The sequence below is a fragment of the Macaca thibetana genome, chromosome 18 (genome assembly GCF_024542745.1).
Source record: "Macaca thibetana thibetana isolate TM-01 chromosome 18, ASM2454274v1, whole genome shotgun sequence".
Taxonomy (NCBI): domain Eukaryota; kingdom Metazoa; phylum Chordata; class Mammalia; order Primates; family Cercopithecidae; genus Macaca; species Macaca thibetana.
In genome coordinates, this window is record NC_065595.1 from 5,645,067 (window position 1) to 5,665,511 (window position 20,445).

The 20,445-nt window shown below is 38.8% G+C and overlaps 1 protein-coding gene across 1 annotated transcript in view; it reads right to left on the bottom strand.

Moving 5' to 3' along the window:
- The window catches only part of C18H18orf63 (chromosome 18 C18orf63 homolog), a 42,549-nt gene extending 22,957 nt beyond the window's left edge, over window positions 1–19,592 (bottom strand). The window contains exons 1-7 of the mRNA XM_050768252.1: window positions 19,329–19,592; window positions 16,648–16,812; window positions 14,024–14,102; window positions 12,168–12,224; window positions 6,864–6,975; window positions 5,889–5,930; window positions 3,981–4,057 (exon numbers count right to left, since the gene is read on the bottom strand). Of these exons, the coding sequence (XP_050624209.1) occupies window positions 3,981–4,057; window positions 5,889–5,930; window positions 6,864–6,975; window positions 12,168–12,224; window positions 14,024–14,102; window positions 16,648–16,781 (501 nt within the window). The 5' untranslated portion in view covers window positions 16,782–16,812; window positions 19,329–19,592. The remainder of the gene's footprint in view (window positions 1–3,980; window positions 4,058–5,888; window positions 5,931–6,863; window positions 6,976–12,167; window positions 12,225–14,023; window positions 14,103–16,647; window positions 16,813–19,328) is intronic.
- Between the last annotated feature and the right edge of the window lie 853 nt (window positions 19,593–20,445).

A 20,445-nucleotide genomic window follows, 5' to 3' on the forward strand; every position in this document is an offset into this window, starting at 1 on the left:
TAGACAACTGTGATCAAAGACATGGAAGGATGAAAGACCATACTATCTTTGAGAAACAATTCATAGTTTGGCTACTTGGAGAGCAGTAATGGGAGATGAGGCTATAAGTAGGGTTGGTTTGGATCAGTTTGCTGAAGACCTTGCATATCATAGTAAACGGCTGAGATTTCATCTTATAGTCAATGGAGGCCATGGCAGATTTTTGATGAGGGGAATGAAAGCAAACAAAATAAACTGGAGGGAAGAGAAACAAGAAATATCCTCCTTCTCACCCCTTCACCCTTATTTTTCCCCTCCCCCCAACCTGACCAAATAACTATGAAAGAAAAAACCAGAATCCCAGAACCCCAAACTCGCTATACCAAAGGGAACATTAAGCTTGGTAACTGAATCACACAAAAACAAAAAACAAACAAAAAACCCCTGCCTTCCCTTTGTTCCCAGACAGCTTAGTTTCAGATTATGACTGTAAATGTAGATTTACTGAGTGAGAGAAATGCACAATTGACTTTTCCTCTACCCCTTTTCATGTGTTTAATGTAGATTCACTCAGCTGTAATCAAAGCCTCACAAGAATGTAACCATTTGCCTCATTGTCTGCCCTCCTCCTCTTTTTTCCCCTTCCTCTTTCCCCTTCTGCTTGTTCTTTTCCCTTTAAACACTGAAGTCCTCAAAACCCTCTTTTGAAAAAGCATGGGGCACGGATCCTATTGTAACTTGTATTTCTTTTCCCTGGGCATGTCATCAACCTTGGCAAAACAAACCTGAGTCAGTTGAGATCTGCCTCAGTCACGTTTTCGTTAACATAACCAATGCCAGATTTTAATAAAAGGAAAATTAAATGCAATTATCTTTTAGGCTCCATGAGGAATAAAAATGAGTAACACAGGACCTAGAATCTCAAAAACATTACAATTTAGTGGGAACATAGGTATATATGAAACTAATTTTTGTAGCAGTCAGAATGTGTAAGATGCCATATCAAAAACTTAAGTAAAAGTGAGATTCAGAGAAGCTGATGAATAATCATAATTTAGAGAATCGATTTAATTTAACAAGTATGTGTTGAGCGTATAATGTTGAATAGAGGAGAGGCATGTGTTTGCCCCATTTTTGGTGTTTCCTTCCCTGCCCAGAAAGCTCTACTAACACATATTCCTGGAATCATTCTGCTCTGTCATTCATTCCTCCCTAGGGCATATGGATGGTGATATCTTAAACCATAGTTTCCATAATCCCCACATGTTGTGGGAGGGACCCAATGGGAGGTAATTTACTCATGGGGGCAGTTACCCTCATGCAGTTCTAGTGATAGTGAGTTCTCGCGAGATCTGATAGTTTTATAGAGGGCTTTTCCCCCTTTGCTCTGCACTTTTCTCTCCTGCCACCTTGTGAAGGAGGACATGCTTGCTTCCCCTTCCAACATGACTGTAAGTTTCCTGAGGCCTTCCCAGCCATGAGGAACTGTGAGTCAATTAAACCTCTTTCCTTTATAAATTATCTAGTCTCAGGTATTTCTTCAGAACAGCGTGAGAATGGACTAATACAGATGGTAAAATTGGGATGAATAACCAGGCATGCTGGCTCGCCTCTTCCCCTTCCTCTTGGGAGCTGGCCTGCTGGCAGAGAGTCGTGTTCTGCATTCTCTTTGTCATATCAGAACCAGTGCCTGGTCTCCCAAGGGAGGCCTGTCGTTTTTCCACTACTGCAATTAGTGGATGGGTATTACGTCTGCCTAATTCTAAGGTTCAGATAAGCCATGTCCTCCAAGAGCTGTTTTCCCTTTCCAGTAATGAACAGCATGACTATATATTCCAGTTCGTGCATGTTGGGCTAGTATCTCATCAGGTTAGTGCCCCTTTCACTCTCAGAAGCATCCTATTTTGAGGATAAATTATAATCTCACCCTAGTAATAAAAGTGACATTCTGATCTCTATTTATGTCTTACTCCTCTGTCAATCTCTAAATTGGTTCAAACTGAGGTGGAGAATACAAAAGTATCATCTGTAGAAAATTCAAAGGTGAGTAAGCCACAATATTAGTCTTCATGATGCTTCTTATAAGAAAATCAGAGGTATAAAAATAGAAATAAGTATGTGAGTATAAACTACAATTTGGCTCTGTGTCCCTTCCAAAACTCATTTTGGAATTTAATCCCCAATGTGGCAGTATTGAGACATGGAGCCTTTTTTTTTTTTTTTTTTTTTTTTCTGAGATGGAGTCTTGCTCTTCTCTAGCCCAGGCTGGAGTGCAATGGCGCGAGCTCAGCTCACTGCTACCTCTGCCTCCTGGGTCCCGGTTCAAGCAACTCTCCTGCCCCAGCCTCCCGAGTAGCTGGAATTACAGGAATGCAGCACCATGCCCAGCTAATTTTTGTATTTTTAGTAGAGACAGGGTTACACCATGTTGGCCAGGCTAGTCTTATACTCCTAACCTCATGATCCGCTCACCTCGGCCTCCAAAAGTTCTGGGATTACAGGCATGAGCCACTGTGCCCCGCCAATGTGGAGTCTTTAACAGGTGATTGGGTGATGAGGGCTTTGCCCTCATTAATGGATTAATCCATTCATGGATTAGTGGATTAGAAGGTTAATGAACTAATGGTTTATCACGGGAGTAGGACTCACGACTTTATAAAAGGAAGAGAGACCTCAGCTTTCATACCCAGCCCTCTTGCTATGTGATGCCTTGCGACACCTCAGGACTCAGCAGAGAGTCCCCAACAGCAAGAAGGTCCTCACCGGACATGGCCTCTATAACTTTAATAAATAAATTCATTTTCTTTACAAATTACACAATTTCAGGTATTCTAAGTGACAGAAAACAAAGTATGGTACAGGAAAGTATGAGGGTTTAAATGAGGGTGGGAGATCACACAGGGTTTGGAACCTTGGGAAGGTTCCTCATCAGTCCAAGATACACATGCCATGTTACCCATTCCAGTTATTTATAGCAGGTCATCTTCCCTACTAGCTTACATGATTCTCCAGGGCAGAAAAGTGGATCCTATTCATCTTGGACTTATCCATTGTCCTTTGTTACTTATCCACATAAGAGGTAATCAAATAATTAAATGGAAATAAATGAATGGAGGAGTAGCATTTGAGTTGGCCCTTAAATGATGAGAAGGACATGTATAGCCAATCAGAGGGCCATTCTAAGCAAAGGAAGCATCATTTGTCCTATGCCTGGGGTTTCTCAACCTCCACACTATTGACACTTTGGGCTGGATAATTCTGTGTGTGGGGATAAGATGACTGTCCTGTGCAGGGGAGGATATTCATTAGCATCCCTTCTCTGGCCTCTACCCACTAGACATCAGTAGCAACACCATCCTACCTCCATTGTGATAACCAAAATTGTCTCTAGACATTGCCAAATGTCTCATAAGAAGCCAGTCATTCATTTCCCTGCCCTCAACCACTTCCATTAAGAACTACTGGCCTAGAGAAAACACAACATTGAGTGACAGTAGTGTATAAGATGATTCTATACTAGGTGATGTGGGAATCCACAAAATAAAAGACATATCCTTCTACTAAGAAGACAGAATGTGTTATGTGTAAAAAATAGATGCAAAAAAATGCTACCAGAATATCAAGGGCAGGGGAATTAATATTAAACTTAATACGAGCTAAAATTGTGCTTTTTACATTTGGAAGCGAAGGAAGAGGCAAGAAGTGGGTGCTAAGACAGGATAGCTTGTGGAGAGTCTCGGATAGCATCTTAACAAAGTTTCTGAATAAAGGAATAATGTGAAGACCTGTGTTAAATGGACAGAATAATATTTTCTTTGGGGAAGCAGATTTAGAACAATATAAATATATCAAGCATTTAATAATACAAATTTTGATGATAATAAACCTTTCTACCACCCTTAATGTTAAAAATTAAAACCTAACTACATGTTAGTAACAATAATAAACATAAAAAGTACATAGTAAATATAATAAAGTATAGAAATCACAATATGTGGTACCTCAGGTGGTGGCAGTCTGATTGTGCAAGCTTCTATACTTAGACAAACTTGAGTTTCTGTTACATTGATGTTTAATACTGAAAATAAAATATTTAACTGTGAACTATTTGGAATTATTACTCTACTATTAAATGAAGTATTTTAGTAACAAAGGAAACTAACTTATTCAAGTCAAAAACAAGAACAGATTTTTTCCCGCACATGGTAACATTCAAATAATAACCAGTTAATATTTGACAGTTTACAGATGAGACATCTAAAAGAGGACAAAAGTATGAAACAGCATGAATATGTGTGTGGGGTGCAGGTCACAGGCAAGGTTACAATAAGAAAAATGAAACACCCCACAGTTAAGAGAAAAATCCAACAAATACCTTACACAAATCTGATCTATATTATATATACATGGAGATTGTCCTGTTCTGTAATCTAAAGAGGTATCACACCATGTTTCTGACTTGAGTAGTCTTTTACTAACAAATATCCTCAAATATACTGGCAGATATATTCCAGATCTCCTAGAGCCTTGAAGTCCTAGAGTCTTGAAGTCTTTACCTTTCTTTTTCATAAAGAAAACTACTTCTGAAATGTAAGGATAGTGGGGACTTTGGGAAGGGTTAGTACATGAAAAAAGCATGAGGGGGATTCTGAGGTGCTCTTAATGTTGTTTCTTCATCTGAGAACTGGTTACACGAATGTTTAGTTTGTTAAAATTCAATGAGATAGACACTTAAAATTTGTCATAGTGTATTACATTTCAATAAAAGAAAAAAAATCCTAACACAGGAGTGAGGAATTTTCCTCTCCTAAACTGTTATTTTTAATCCCTACAGCTGTAGTGTCATGACAGTGTTTGGAGATGAAACTAGATGTAGGTAATGAACCTATTAACCCAGAGGTCAGGCACACTGACTGACACTACACAAATTAAACATAAAACTAGTTCAAGGAGAGCAAACAGGCTTTAGCTGGAAAGTCAAACCAGATCTAATAGCTGTAGATTACAGGTCAGGATTTTAAGGCTATGCCCAAATGATGTGAAAAGCTACCATGATTGATTAACAATGTCTACGGTGGTGACTCAAGATTCTCATCTATCTGCTATCTCTGGACTACTGTTTAGGAAAGTGTCTATTTGAAACACAACCATGCAAATCAATGAAAGAACTGGATTAGGCCATCTAGTAAACTGTATACTTTAGATCATCTGTGTCTCTTTTTACAATTTTATAAGGAGAAAAAGAATCCTATTCTTATAAGAAATAAAGCTTTGACTTACATCAGTACTAAAGAATTTTTGATGATATGATTCTGGAAACTACACATTATAAATGCGTACAGAATTAAACTCCTTCACAGTCATGATTTTCTTTAAGTAGAGAAATTAAAAATATAGCTTTTTCCAATTAGGATGAATTTTTCTCATACAGTCTAGAATGTACATTTCGAACAAGAAGTGATTTCACAAGTGAAATTCTGATTACAATAATATCTAATTAAGGTCTTATACAACCTGATTAATCAATAATTATACAACCCAATGATCTATGTTATGTTTTTTTTTTTTTTTTTTTTGGAAATAGAGTCTTGCTCTGTCACCCAGGCTGCAGTGCAGTGGTACAATCATGGCTCACTGCAGACTCAACCTCCTGTGCTCAACTGGCCCTCCACTTCAGCCTCCCAAGTAGCTGGGGCTACAGGCATGGTGCCTAGCTAATAATTTTGTAGAGTTAGGGTCTCACCATGCTGCCCAGGCTGGTCTTGAACTTGTGGGCTCAAACAATCTACCTACCTTGGCCTCCCCAAGTGTTGGAATTACAGGCATGATCCACCATGCCCAGCATATGATACTGTTTTCTTTAGCAACTATGAATTATATTATCTATTGACTTATGCATTTATACTTACCAACAGCACTTTGTTTTCCCATCTGAGAAAGAAAATCTCTTCCTTAAAAAATTCACAGAATATGCCATATTATTACAACTCATAATCATGCTTGATATTTATAATTATGCTTGATGTGAAATTAACAAAGCTAAAGAAAATACTTTAAAATTCAGTTGTTATATAAAGTAATATCTGATGACAGTTGAAAAAATATAATCATTCAAAAGGTATCTCTTCAATTAAAAAGATGGAAATACCAATTCTTCCCCCAAATATCTATTTCCTACTATGAAATATTTAGAAAACAGTCAGACTTCAAGAAAAATTTGGGATAGCATCCCAGTTTTAACAGTATTGTGTTCATTTTATCATACTGCTTTGTAACTTACATTTATTCCTAAGTATCAAGTATTATATAGTAATTTTTTTAAAGAAACATCAGGCCTCTGTATATAATCCCAAAGTAAAGAAATGACATTTATGTTGTTGTGGGCTTGCTTGAGATTGCCTAGTTGGGTCAGTTTTAAGAATTATTTGCTAAAAATTATATATCTTAAAATTAAGAACAGATGCACATTGATATGGTTTGGCTGCATCCCCACCTGAATCTCGAATTGTAGTTTCCATAATTCCCACATGTTGTGGGAAGGATATGGTGGGAGATGATTGAATCATGGGGGTGGGGCTTTCCTGTGCTGTTTTCGTGATAGCGAATAAGTCTTATGAGAGCTGATGGTTTTATAAAGGGGATTTCCCATGAGCACGCTCTCTTGCTTGCTGCCAAGTAATACATCCCTTTGCTTTTCCTTTGTCTTCCACCATGATTGTGTGAGGCCTCTCCAGCCATGTGGAACTGTGAATCCACTAAACCTTTCCCTTATAAATTATCCAGTCACCAGTATGGCTTTATTAGCAGCATGAGAACACACTAATACACACATAACAGAAATAATCTAGTTCGGAAAGCCCTAAAGACTAAAAAGATAAAGTTACCTTGTATCAAGAGATGGCCAGTTCTATTCCAGGCTGGAGCAAGTCTAGCCGTGAATGAATATGAAAGGCAGTTCTGAAGAATTACAGGAATTACTCTTTGTGGAGTCTCCATCTAAATATATTAAATGGCAAAATATGGACAAATTTAGAGCAATTGCTGTGTATGTATATACTAATAGGAAACGACTGCCCATTTAGATCACCACCCAACAAACTGGGGTATTCTAGGTAAAAATTATAGCCATTGCTAGAGCTAATCTTGTCTGGTTCTAAAGTTAAAGAAGTATTCAAATATATTCACTTCAAAACCGCTACTATTGTCATGCTATCATGGCCAAATACTACCTGCTTACCCTGGCTAATTAGTCTAAATCTTGAGAATTCTATGCTAAAAACCTTGATCTTTACTTTGTATTCTGCTCCACAAAGAGAAATCCAAATGAGGACAAACTTGTAATAGTTCTCATTATTGTTCACTCTGTTCCTGGACCAAACTGAGGGTCGAGCTGCTATTTCCTGTGGCCCAATAACGAGATGCAAATGAACTGGGGAGGAAGAGAGATTTTATTTTCTGCAACTGGTTACAGGGAGAAGGCCTGGAAATTATTGCCAGACCACCTCAAAATTACAAAGTTTTCCAGAGCTTATATACCTTCTAAGCTGTATGTCTATGTATAAGTGTGCATTTATCTAAAGACATAAGTGATTAACTTCTTTTAATCTATAACTAAGGTCTGAGTCCTGAAGACCTTCCTCTGGAACCTCAGTAAGTTTACTTAATCTAAATGGGTCTAGGTACTGGGGTGATTACCCTTACCTTGTCTCCTGCTAAATAAAGGTTTGGGGAGTTCCTTTAGACCCCAATAAACTTGTTTGTGGAGGCCTAAGGAGTTTCTTTAGCCTCACAATAAAACTTGTTTAATCCTAACAGGGTCCTGTTAAGAATTCCTTCATTATCTTGTCATGCTTCAAGGCCCAGGAAAAGCCTAGGCAAAACTCTTGGTGGGTGCTTTGTTACATTTCAGCCTTTGTATAAGGGCATAGGCTCAATTAGCTTTTAATGTTTAACCTTGCTACTCAGTCAGTGCTGGAACAGTTGTAATGGAGGCCTGAGTTAGTGAGACCTTGCCTGCCACAACTGTAGAAAACAATACATACTTGCATGGGCACACATGCAACCAAGAGAATATCTCTACTTGTATAATACAACATTAATTTTAAAAATTAAGATTTTTCACTTATAATTAAGACCAATAGGTAATAGGAACCAGATTTATCCTCCCACTTGAAATGCCTAAAACACCAGGCAAGCTATATGAAATAACAGTTCACAAGATATCAGCCATCAGGCAACAAAGAACAGTGATCTCCAAAAGATGGGAAATGAACAAGACAAGCCCTAGGATTTCCCCAGCTTCTTGATGATAGAGGGTTTCTAGGCTGCAGTACAGAGCAGGGGAACCTAGGAAGAGGCCAGTAGTCTCGCTGAATTAAGGAGACAGAGCTGAAAGTCTAGGAAGCTAGAGGTTTCAGTGCAAAGTATGGGAGAGGAAAGAGCTGCACAGAAATCAAACTCTGGAGGTCAACAGAGAGTCAGCTGAGTATGGATTAGCACAGACATGTGAGGAAGCTACCCAAGGCTGGAGAAAGAGCCAAGGCTGTTTGATATATAAACATCCTTGAAAATACAGTCCAGAAAAAATTGCTGGCTTTGCCCCTGTGAAAAAGGACATGCAGAAGCATGAGAAAGTCAAGGAAAATTGTCTCCCGATATTATCCATCTCTAAGTTTTGTACCATTTTGACTTCTGATGAATGTTTCCAGGACATAACTGAATAATCTGTTGGCAGAGGATGGAACCAAATTTCTTCAGTCTGTCTCATACAGAATTTAATTAAGGCTACTATAATTAGGACTCCATAATGCTGACCTCAAACATGGCCCCAGGGGCCCAGACCCAAACAGTTGAATAAACCCCATAAACCACCAGGGTCTTCCTTAGAGAGCTAGGTGGATTTCTCTCTTAATTTCTGTATTGACTTTCTCTATGGCCCAAGGAATTAATCCAGATACAGCAAAATCTATCAGCACAGACTCAGCCTTGGCACGCAAGGAGGAAGTATGGGGCAATTCTGTCATTCATAACCATCCTGGTTGGTGACCTGGATGCCTTGCAGTGCAAAGATGGTGTGAGTCATCACTTCAACTAAAGTCAGGGACAAATTCTCTACCACCTTTTCTATGTGAGTGACTCCCATCGCAGGGAAAACTGCTTTCAGGATGTGCATGAACAATGGATTGTTATCTCTCTAAGAAACTCCTCCAAAATAACCAAGGGCAGCCTCATTTTGGAGAGTTTGCAGCAATTGTCTAAGGGCTACAAACAGAACTTCAAGGAGAAACAGATGAATTCATAATTACAGGTAAAGACTTCAATACTACTCTCTTAATAACTGATACAAGTGAACAGAACATAAGTGAGAATATAGCAGACTTAAAAACACTATCAACCAATGTGACCCAATAAACATTTACAGAATACTTGATAACACATTTATAGGATACTCATTCTTCTCAAATGGACAAGGAACATTTACTAAGATAGACTATATTCTGGGGCATAAAATAACCTCAATTAATTTAAAAAGATTCAAGTTATAAAGAACGTATTCTCTAACAACAACTACACTGGAAATCAATAGCAAAAAGATCCCTGGAAAATCCTCAAATATTTGGAAACTATATAACACACTTCAAAATAACCCATAGATCAAAAAAGAAATCAAGCAGGAATTATAACGTATTTTTTAACTGAAGAAAATCAAAATAAAACGTGTTTAGGAAGAAATGTATAGCACGAACGTGTTTAGAAGAAATGTCTCTATATTACAAAACAAAGAAATTCTCAAATCAATGACCTTAGCTTCCACATTAAGAAATTAGAAAAATAAGACCTATAAGATTACCAAGGGCAGAGACTTTATCTGGTTCACAGCTTTATCCCCAGTATCAAGTACAGTGCTTGACATGTTACAGATGTTCAATAAATATCTGCTGATTATGATTATGTGAAAAGTATTCATATAAAGAAAAACTGAGCATAACCATAACAGCTCAATGAGGGTAGAAAAACAAGTGATACTGGAAGAAAGCTTGTGAATAATAAAGAATTCAGGGTTGGAAAGTCTAGTGAAGGTAACAAAAATTTAGTTTATAGGAATGAAAACTGAGATAAATGGAAAAAGGATAAGAGTGTAAACAGAAAAATGTTAAACATTTTGGAGATGTGACACCTTGTACTGATAAAGTCATAGGTGTGAATTAACAAGGTGGAAGAAAAATAAAGTACAAAGCATTTTTATTATTGTATAAGGACTATGGGTGATATTTTCTTAATTTTTCATTCTTTCTTATAAAGTACACAAAAAATGATGATGCTTAGTATAAATAATGCTTTATTAAATCAATACAGTAAGTCCTCATTTAATGTCATTGATAAGTTCTTACAAACCATGACTTTAAACGACATATAACAAAACCAATTTTGTTATATTGGTTTTGGCTATTGCTAAAACTATAGGCTAACTGATACAATTAAAAGTTCCTATGGCATAGTTCTGGTCACAAAAAATCACTAAGCTTTTAAATAAAGACCAAAAACACTTGTAATATTAACATTGAAATAAATGTAAGCTATACATACATTTAAGAAAGATTAATAAAAACAAGTAAGAATTATTCACCCAATTTTTGGTGAATCAGTGAATGACAGTGGTAGTAGTGGTGGTGGGTAAAATCAAAGAATAAATGTTTGCAAAGTGAAAATTTTAAGGAGCACCTCCTACTACCACACAGTTCAAAACAGTCACAAATATGACAGGCTCCCTGAGTGCTTTCGTACCGCATCATTTACGTGCATCTGTATGATTATTGTATACTTTATGAACATTTATTTTATAATAATTTGTATTCATGTATCAATTTATTCATTCATTTTCCAACTAGCTTATTCTGGTTCAGGGTGGTGGGTGGCCAGAGCCTATCCTGGTAGCTCCAGGTGCAAGGTGGGCACCAGCCCTGGACAGGACTCCATTCCATTGCAGGGCAAACACACACATACCCACCCTTACTCAGCCTGGGACACTTTATACATGCCAATTCCCTTAATGTGTGCATATCTGGGATGTGGGAGGAACCCGGAGTATAAAAAGAAAACCCACTCAGACAAGGGAAGAAGGTGCAAACCACACAGACAGTGGCCTTGACTGGGAACTGAATTATTTTCCTTTCTTATTAATGTTATATTGAAACAATGTTGAACAAAATTATTTTATTCAAGGATCTGCTATACTAAAATGTTACCTATTCTTAGGCCTTAATAAATAATAGAATTTGGTAGAGATTGCTTAAAGACCCAAGTCCTAGTTCTAGGTGAATGACATACTGTAAATTTGGTTCTCATAGCTAGTTTGTAAATGGCCTTTCAAGATAACCAGAATCCTTAGATGACCAAAGACTTGTCTCAGGAAAGAGATGTAAACATATTCTTTCCTCATTGCTCTTGAATAATACTGTTTTCCCACAGATTGTAACTGATGGCCAGAACCAACTTTCAGGTCATTCAAAGATTTCTCAGGGAACTGGAAAGTGTTACTGAAATTTTACTTGCCTAGGACCTAAAGGCAACATCTCATTTTAAAGATGACTAGAAACCTCATTATCCCAAACTCTACTAGACTTAGGAACAGAGGCCAGCAGTAACAGCTGGATGGGCTTCTGGGATAACCAATGACAGTGTCTCAGAGTTACATGCAGAGGCATGAAGAGAGCTCTAGTCAAGGCTCCATGACTCAATTTACTGAGACACAGAGGGGTCTCAGTAAATGAATACTAACCACTGTATCATCTTTCTCTTTGTGAAGATCCAGAAGCTCATCACCATGTAGAATACAATCTATAATGTTTTATTTCTCTACATATTAGCTATATAATATGGGCAATAATCTCATCTCTCTGGGTTTATCTGTGAAAATGACGAGATTCACTTATTTGAAGATGTATATGGCAAAAAAGATTATGCCACATTAAATGCCTGAAATAAAGCATCCAACAAAAAAGCCTCTTCTCCTCTTTCTACACTAAATGTGCACATAATAACTGTCAGGAAAAATGTATTGGGTTCTTTCATATGTATAACAATAATCTGTGAGAAAGATACTCCAGTTTTTGTTTGTTGACAAAAGGAGTGAAACATATAATCACTATAAACAACATATGGTATTAATATCATTTTTTAACACTTACCTTAGCTCCATATTTTTCAACATAGGCATTAAGTTTTCTTGCTTTATAAAATGGTATCTGTAACAAAAATCCACATTTATAAAAAGGACTTAACATAAATATATAATTAAATAATGCAATAAAGATTTTAAGCATTATTCTGTAGAGGGCAAAGAATCAGGCCATCATCCAATTAGCATTTGTGCCTTGGAGAAGAAGTGATGATCATTCTCTCCCTGAATTGGAATCTGTGGGCACATTTTCAAAGTGAGGAAAGCCTTTCTAGGAGTGACATGACCCCAGTATCCATATAAAGGAAAAGGCCAATAAATTTTGTATAATAAATATTTAACACGTTTCTTAATATATAATTCTTAGGCATGAATAAGGAAAATAGTCATAAATGGAAGATCATGTTCAAAGGCCTAAGTGCTCCAACTCATTAATAAAAGGAATATAAATTAAAGGAAAATATTATTTGTAACCCAACAGACTGACAACTATTTAAAGGCGTGAATATCTACAGTGTTCGTGAGGGTATGGAAAAACAGGTTTTCTTCCAGACTATTTGTTAACATACAATCCAGCAAAAAGCTTTTCAGACAGCAATTTAGCAGTATCTATATTATAGTTTAAAGTGCATTACAATCTATCTCTAAAAATGTAACCGACAAACTATCAGACAAAAGTGATACAATTTCAATGATGCTTTCTGAAACACTGTAACAGCACAGACTCAGATGTGCACTGGAAAGTATTAAGTAAATTACTATACATCCATACAATGAAGTATTTCACAGCCTTAAAAATGAGGAAGATATGCGTACTGACATGGAAAGATATCCAGGAAAGGCTGTTAAAGGGGAAATGAATGGCAAGTTTCAAAACAGTATGTATGCAATCCCATTTTCTACTTTTAAACATCAACTTTTTTTTTTTTTTTGTTCACGGAATACCTTTGTAAGAAAGCAATACATTTTTTAAAAAACAGATAGCTACTTTCCTCTTATCACCCTTGCTTAAATTCACATACTTGAATTTACTAGTACTGTAAAATAATGTCCTTGTTCCATAAAGATGTTTAGGTAGAAAAAGATACGAATAAGATATTAATTTACTTGTTCACCAACAGCTTGCCTTTTAAAAAAACTTTATTAAGAATAAGAAAATATGGCTGGGCACGGTGGCTCAAGCCTGTAATCTAAGCACTTTGAGAGGTCGAGGTAGGAGGATTGCTTAAGCTCAGGAGTTCGAGACCAGCCTGGGAAACACGGGGAAACCCTCTCTCTACACAAAAGACAAAAAATTAGCTGTGCATGTTGGCGTGCACCTGTAGTCCCAGCTACTCAAAAGGCTGATGGAGGAGGATTGCTTGAGTCTGGGAGGTGGAAGTAGCAGTGAGTTGAGATGGAGCCACTGCACTCCAGCCTGGTCAAGAGAGCCATACCCTGTCTCAAAAAACGGAAGGAAAGAAGGGAGGGAGGAAGGGAGGAAGGGAGGAAGGGAGGGAAAATAGGAGATGGACATATAACCAAGACCTAGGAGAAAAATAAAAGAACTAAACTTTGAATAAAATATGATAAATTGTATCAAGCCCGTGCTATCTTAAAAATTATACTGTAGCATGTTTTATTCATTAATAGTCTTTATCTTAGCATTTATAATGAGAAAAATAAATGTTAAATTAGAACCACAAAAATGGATTTTACACATCAGGCATTTCAATATTAGTTTGTTAATCCAATTAACCTATAACACATTGTGATTAATCAATTAATCCTCATAAACATCTTAACTTTAGCTAGAATACATAAATTATTATTTATCAATATTGTTCTCAACTAGTAATAACATTTCAAAAATATTAAAATACTAACCGCCATCACCACCCAAATTTGGTTTAATATTCCAGACACAGGCGATGCAAGAATATCTTGATGCAAAAACAGCAATTGCCTGTGGAGATGAAATATATTACAAAGTGGACTTGCTCACTGATATGATTTGGTTCTGTGTCCCCACCCAAATCTCACGTTGAATTATAATCCCCAGTGTTGGCAGAGGGACCTAGTGGGAAGTGATTGGATCGTGGGGGTGGATTTCCCCACTGCTGTTCTTGTGATAGTTCTCATTAGATCTTGTTTAAAAGTGTGTAGCACTTCCTCCCCGCACCACTCTCTCTTGCTGCCATTAGAAGAAGGTGCTTGCTTCCCCTTCACCATTCTGACATGATTGTAAGTTTCCTGAGGCCTACAATCATGCTTCCTGTTAAGCTTGCGGAACTGTGAGTCAATTAAACCTCTTTTCTTCATAAATTATCCAGTCTTAGGTAATTCTTTACAGCAGTGTGAAAACAGAGTAATACACTCACTGTCTGTTCTTACTTTATTGGAACATTTTAAACATTTGCTTAGCTAAAATGTTAAGTTTCTCCTAGCCAACAATTGTGTTAGAGACTTTCTCTCCTCACACTTAGCATAGCACCTTGAACAGTGTAGGTGTAGGTACTCAGGCAATATTTGAATTAAGAGAATTAGGAAGTTTTAGATACTAATACTAACATGAGAACTTGTCCCTGCATCTGAATTTCCTAACCTCTTTCATCTGTGAACCTAAATTCATCTTTTAGAACTCAAGTTTTGTCCTAAATACTTGAAGAAATCTACACACAGTGAAGAATCTGTCTTTTTTAACTCCTATTTCTTCCATTTTTCCTTTAAAAAAAAAAAAGGTGGTGGGCAGGGGGCACCAGAGGCAAGAGTCTAAGGATTCACCTGTCAGTGAAGTTACCAACCACTTAAACATTTAGAGCTACTGACTAAATCCTTTTCCTTCAGAAAGGAAATTCTTCCCAAGCCAGAAAGAACTAGGTAGTGGTTTCAACAGCCAAATGAACTTAAAACAAACATCATCAGAATCAAATTACCATTAATAATTTCATTTCAAGGTTCAAGATAGGAAAAATAGAAAAAGAATACAACTGGAAATCTGAAAACCTTCAACATTAGTAATCATCCAAGAAACAAATTAAAATAACCATTAGGATGTATATAGGGTTACCTTGAAAACCAACATAGGCAACATAGAAAACCAACAATCTGTTTCTGGTGGCTTCATATTTGTTGGAACCCAGGTGTATCAGGTACTTGCTTTGGCAAGGTCTGCCATTATCTGACACAGCCAAATGCTAATAGAGAGAGCTCTGCAATCTCTATTCAAGACTCTCTGTTAAACCAGGGTGAGTTAAGATAACCCCACTCTGTGGGCATGGCTACCTTCAATTTGAGGGCAAACAGAAGAAAAACCTCACTTTAGGTTTTCTACCTATTTTAGTATTTCCAAAAGGAGTCGCAGATTAAGTCCTTAACAGGTATCAAATTATACTTTAGCAGGAAGGGTACAGGCTCCCTAATGCCTTTGGGTGGGAAAATATGCAAAAGAGAGAAGAAAAACTTTGTAAATAAGAGGAAAATGAAGGACACCCCAAAAGTGGCTTCCTTATTTCTTGCCTCTGGGTATCTTCTAGTTGTTTGTTCTTCTTTAAGCAATTCATTTAAATATAGAATCTTCTCATGTATTCTATGACTCTTCCTTTGAGTGCCTCAAACAATTTAAAGGAGAGTCCTCAGTAATCATGGAATTATACTTTAGGTTTCCTCTAAGCTGTTTTTCTTTTCTTTTCTTCTACTTTTTTTTTTTTTTTTTTTTTTTTTTTTTGAGATGGTGTCTCGCTCTGTTGCTCAGGCTAAAGTGCAGTGGCACGGTCTTGGCTCACGGCAACCTCTGCTTCCTGGGTTCAAGCGATTCAACTGCCTCAGCCTCCTAAGTAGCTGGGATTACAGGTGCCTGCCACCACGCCCAGCTAATTTTTTTTTTATTTTTAGTAGAGATGGGGTTTCACCATGTTGGCCAGGCTAGTCTCGAACTCCTGACCTCGTGATCTGCCCACCTCAGCCTCCCAAAATGCTGGGATTATAGGCGTGAGCCACTATGCCTGGCCCTCTTAAGCTGTTTTTCAATGACTATGTGGGATCAGATATTTTGAGACAGATCCTAGAGAAATATTTCTCAGTGTCTCATACTGACTTGAGAATTGAGAAACTACTAATCTAAGATGTTTATAGGATCTCTAAGGGCCCTGCCTACTAGAAATACCTACTGGAAAACAGTAGGTATTCCATAAATATTGATTAATTAGGACCTCTACATTTCTGGGAGCCTGAATTTAATTCATGAATGTCTGTGGAGATTTTAAACTTTTAAAAAGCACATAAGACGTCGCAAATATAAAAACTCAACAGTGACATAATTATATTGCAAGTATTTTAAGTCCCTGCTTAAATGTAATCCAATATACCTGGTCAGAACAAAAGACTTCCTTTATTTTAAAATTATAAACACAAATTGAGTGAATGAGTATTTTGCTTTATAGAAAATTCCTCTAAAACAGCTTTTATAGGTCTTAAAGTTTAAAAGTCTTAGTTTTAAGATGTATTTTTACCTGCACATCTTCATTTGTATAGTCCTTATCTCAGTATCTGCCACCTTATTACTCAGTATTATTCTGACAGCACAGAGTTTGTTTAAATCTGGAAGTGTGATGAAGAACAGAGACTGCTGCCTAGAATCATTCATACTTTCTGACTGAGCGTCTCAGCAATCAGGCCTTTAAAAATAAATAGCAAAAAAAGGTAGTAAATTATCTTACCAATAGAGTTCAAATACCAAGTCAGCACACAATATTTTATATTGTTTTAGAATAGGATCATACAAACAAGTTAGTTTGCAAACTTTCAGCAGTTAAGTATCACTGCCATTTACCTTTAAGGTCTTCTAATGATTTTCTATGATTTTTGGTACAAGTTTTACTAAGATATAGTTCACATAACATAAAATTCACCCATTTAATGCGTACAATTCAGTTTTTTACTGTATTCAGAGTTGTACAATCATCAGTGCAATAAATTTTAGAATATTTTAATCACTCCCTTTTCTATAACGATAATTATTTTTTAAAAGTCAAAATGTATAGCAAAGTATTTTGTTGTTTCAGATTTTTCTGTAAAGCACTTCAAGGTTGAGGAATATGTTATTTGTCATTGTACACGAAAGAAAATGTTTACTGAAGTCTCTAAATTATTACCTAGTTTTTGTTTCCACTAATTATCCAGCTTTCAAATTCTATTGGAGGCACAGTTTACAGTTGATAATTCACAAGGTATACCTTTGAAGTCTACATTACGTTTTACTACAGAAACAAAAACTAGAATATAAAAGTAAAGCAACCTAGTGAAGCATCAGTACTCTAACATGCACAAATACACTGGGGAAAAGTAAGCTGGACTCTAGTACTTTCAGCTATTCAACATCAACATGTTTTTTCTTTTTAAGAAAGAATAACATACTGGCTCGGGAATGTGCAGTGTGACCAGCCTTCTGATCACAATACTGAAATGAGTTTGTGGTGTCATCTGAGGAATGCTGGCAATGCCCTTTGGCTCCAACACATCTGCCTCACTCTAGCATCACAGTGTTTGAAATTCTCATCACTAGAGAACCACTTGGTTCTTTTAAAAATAGAAGTAGTCTTACAAAGGTTAACACAAATTCACAGGAGGTGTTGATAAATTAAGATGATTCCTGGTATCATTAACAATAAAAATATTCCCTTTCTGATTTGACCCTTTGAAAAGTTAAAAAGAAAAAAAGTACAAAGTTCCAAGGTAAACACTGCTGACTTCACAATTTTAATTCTCTTCACCCGAGGTTTTTAAGTAGAGAGCATCAATAATGATCAGGTAAAATATATGGCAAAAGGCTGATTACAGCTTAGGCCCAGGACAAATACATGTTTTTAAAAAAATAGGTCAAAGACATGGGGGAAAGTTTGTGATCTGTTACTTTCATTTCTAATGCACATTTCCCACTAAAATTACTTTCTTTTTTTTTTTCTTTTTGAGACCGAGTTTCGCTTGGTCGCCTAGGCTGGAGTGCAGTGGCACGATCTAGGCTCATTGCAACCTCCGCCTCCCAGGTTCAAGCGATTCTTGTGCTTCAGCCTCCCAAGTAGCTGGGATTACAGATGTGTGCCACCATGCCCAGCTAATTTTTGTATTTTAGTAGAAATGGGATTTCGCCATGTTGGCCAGGCTGGTCTCAAACTCCTGGGCTCAAGTGATCCACCCACCTCCGCCTCCCAAAGGGCTGGGATTACAGGCATGAGCCACTGCGCCCGGCCTAAAATTACTTTCTCTCTCATTTTTCCTCTAAATTACAGTAGGGTGTAAATTCCAGGTCACCAAAAATTTCCTGGGTGCAAGTCCTCCCGTTCTGCCAATCTTCAAATACTCATGGATTGCAACACTGTATGTAAACAAGAGTGATCTGTTCAAGGATAAGCACGAATTTATTAGAATTATTACTATTTTTTAATTTTGGGAGTTTCTAGTTGGCAAAACTTGCAGATTCAAAAGGAATGTTGTTTTCTTTGACTAGGCTGTAGAAGAACTATATCGTGAAGCTCAAAACGTACGCCAAGCCTTAGGATGATCTACAGATGTGCTATTAACATCCCGTCCAGGGAGTCGCTCCACTACGTTTCTGTCCCAGGATTTCATCTTTGTCCCCAATCCCCAGCAGGGCAAGGAACCAGCGCCAGGAGCACGCGACAGGAACCTGCACAACTCTACACACGTGAGGACTCGGAGAACCCCAAAGGACCAAAACTCTGGGGCCGCCCAGCTCGCGCAGTGCCGTGCGCGAAGCCTGGGGACCGCGGTCCCATCGGGAGCTCCACTGGCCTCTGGCTACGAGGGGCCCTTCCTAAAAATCAGTCTGGGGCGCGGGGTTCAGGACGGCCCCAGACCCGGCTTCCGGCTGCCCCAGGCGAGCGCCCACCCCTCATCCGGCCCGGCTTCTGTGTCCGCAGTAATGGCCGTGAGTGGAAACCAATCTAAGGTCTTTGTTCGGCTGAATCCATTTCAAAAGGTTTTTCTATAAATTTCCAATATAATAAAATGCCCGAAAAACTGGGACTCATGGGTCTTTGCAGATGAACACAATTTTTTTTTTCCCGATCCAAACCAGCGTCCTCAGGGCGCCGGCACCCGGATCCCGCCCTCAGAGCGGCCCTGACCTGCTCCTCGGCAACCGTGGGGAAGAGAATCGGGAAAAGGGTCTTACAAACTGGAAAAGCAACGCTTCCAACGCCCGCGGCCTCCTGCACTGCAGATATGCCGGCTTTCTCCTCAGCGGGAGGAAAGGGCGGGCGGGCGGCAGGGCCTCCAGCGGCCTCCCTCGCTTCCGCTCTGCCTCCTTCAAGCAGCTGCCCCCCAGACCAGGCCTCCTGGTTTCTGCGAGGCGTCGACTGAGAGCCCGCGCTCCTCAGCTCCCTCCTCGCCACCCTCAGGAGACGCTCCTGGCTTTCCTTGCGGCCCTCAGGAGCCAATCCCAGCATCCCCCGCGCTTTCCCAGCGTGCCCTGCGCTCTCCCAGCATGCCCTGCAAGCCTTGCGCTCCTGGCAGACAATGCAGGTCAACTTTTCCCGCCAACGCAGGAACCGACCACAGCCGGTCGTGGATGACTCAGTGAATCCCTGGGAGCGTCTCTCAGCCCAAGCAGGTGTGGGTGAGGCCGGGACATAAGGTTCTGGCCACCCTCCAAGACGGGGAAGCTGGATCAGTGCAACACGTCCAACGGGGAGCTCCAGCACTGAAGCCCCGGCTAACTGCGTGCTGCACAGGGCTGCCCAGCCTCTCGCCTCCGCACGTTTCCCCTCAGATTCTCATGCTCGACTTTACAGCTTCTGCAGTTCCTTTAGTGGTGGCAATCTCCATGACTGGAACATCTTCATGCCTGGTGTGGAGGGGAAGCGTGGTGGTGCAAGCTCGTGGGAGCAAATGCCCGAAGCGCCTACCATAGTGCAGATGCATTTCTAGGGGGCTGCTGCTAGAGCGCTAGGCAAACAGCATTCCCAGTCTTCCTGGGACGCACATTTTACGTGGGGGTTGGGGGAAAACAGATAAGCAAGATAAATGTGCAAAATCTTAGTATGGCAGATGGCGATAGGTGCATTAGAAAAAAATTAAGTAGGGTAGGGAGGCGGGGAGTGCCAAGGAGAAGTCGTTAGGTTTAATAGCATGGTCAGGAAGGCCTCGTGGAGAAGGGGATGTTTGAGAAAGACATGAAGGCGAGAGTGGGCAGCCTCGTGCATGTCTCAGGGGAGAATGTTTGTTATGAGAGAGGGAATCCTACAAAAGACCAGGGCAGGAGGGGCACCATCTGGCTGCAGTAGAGCAGG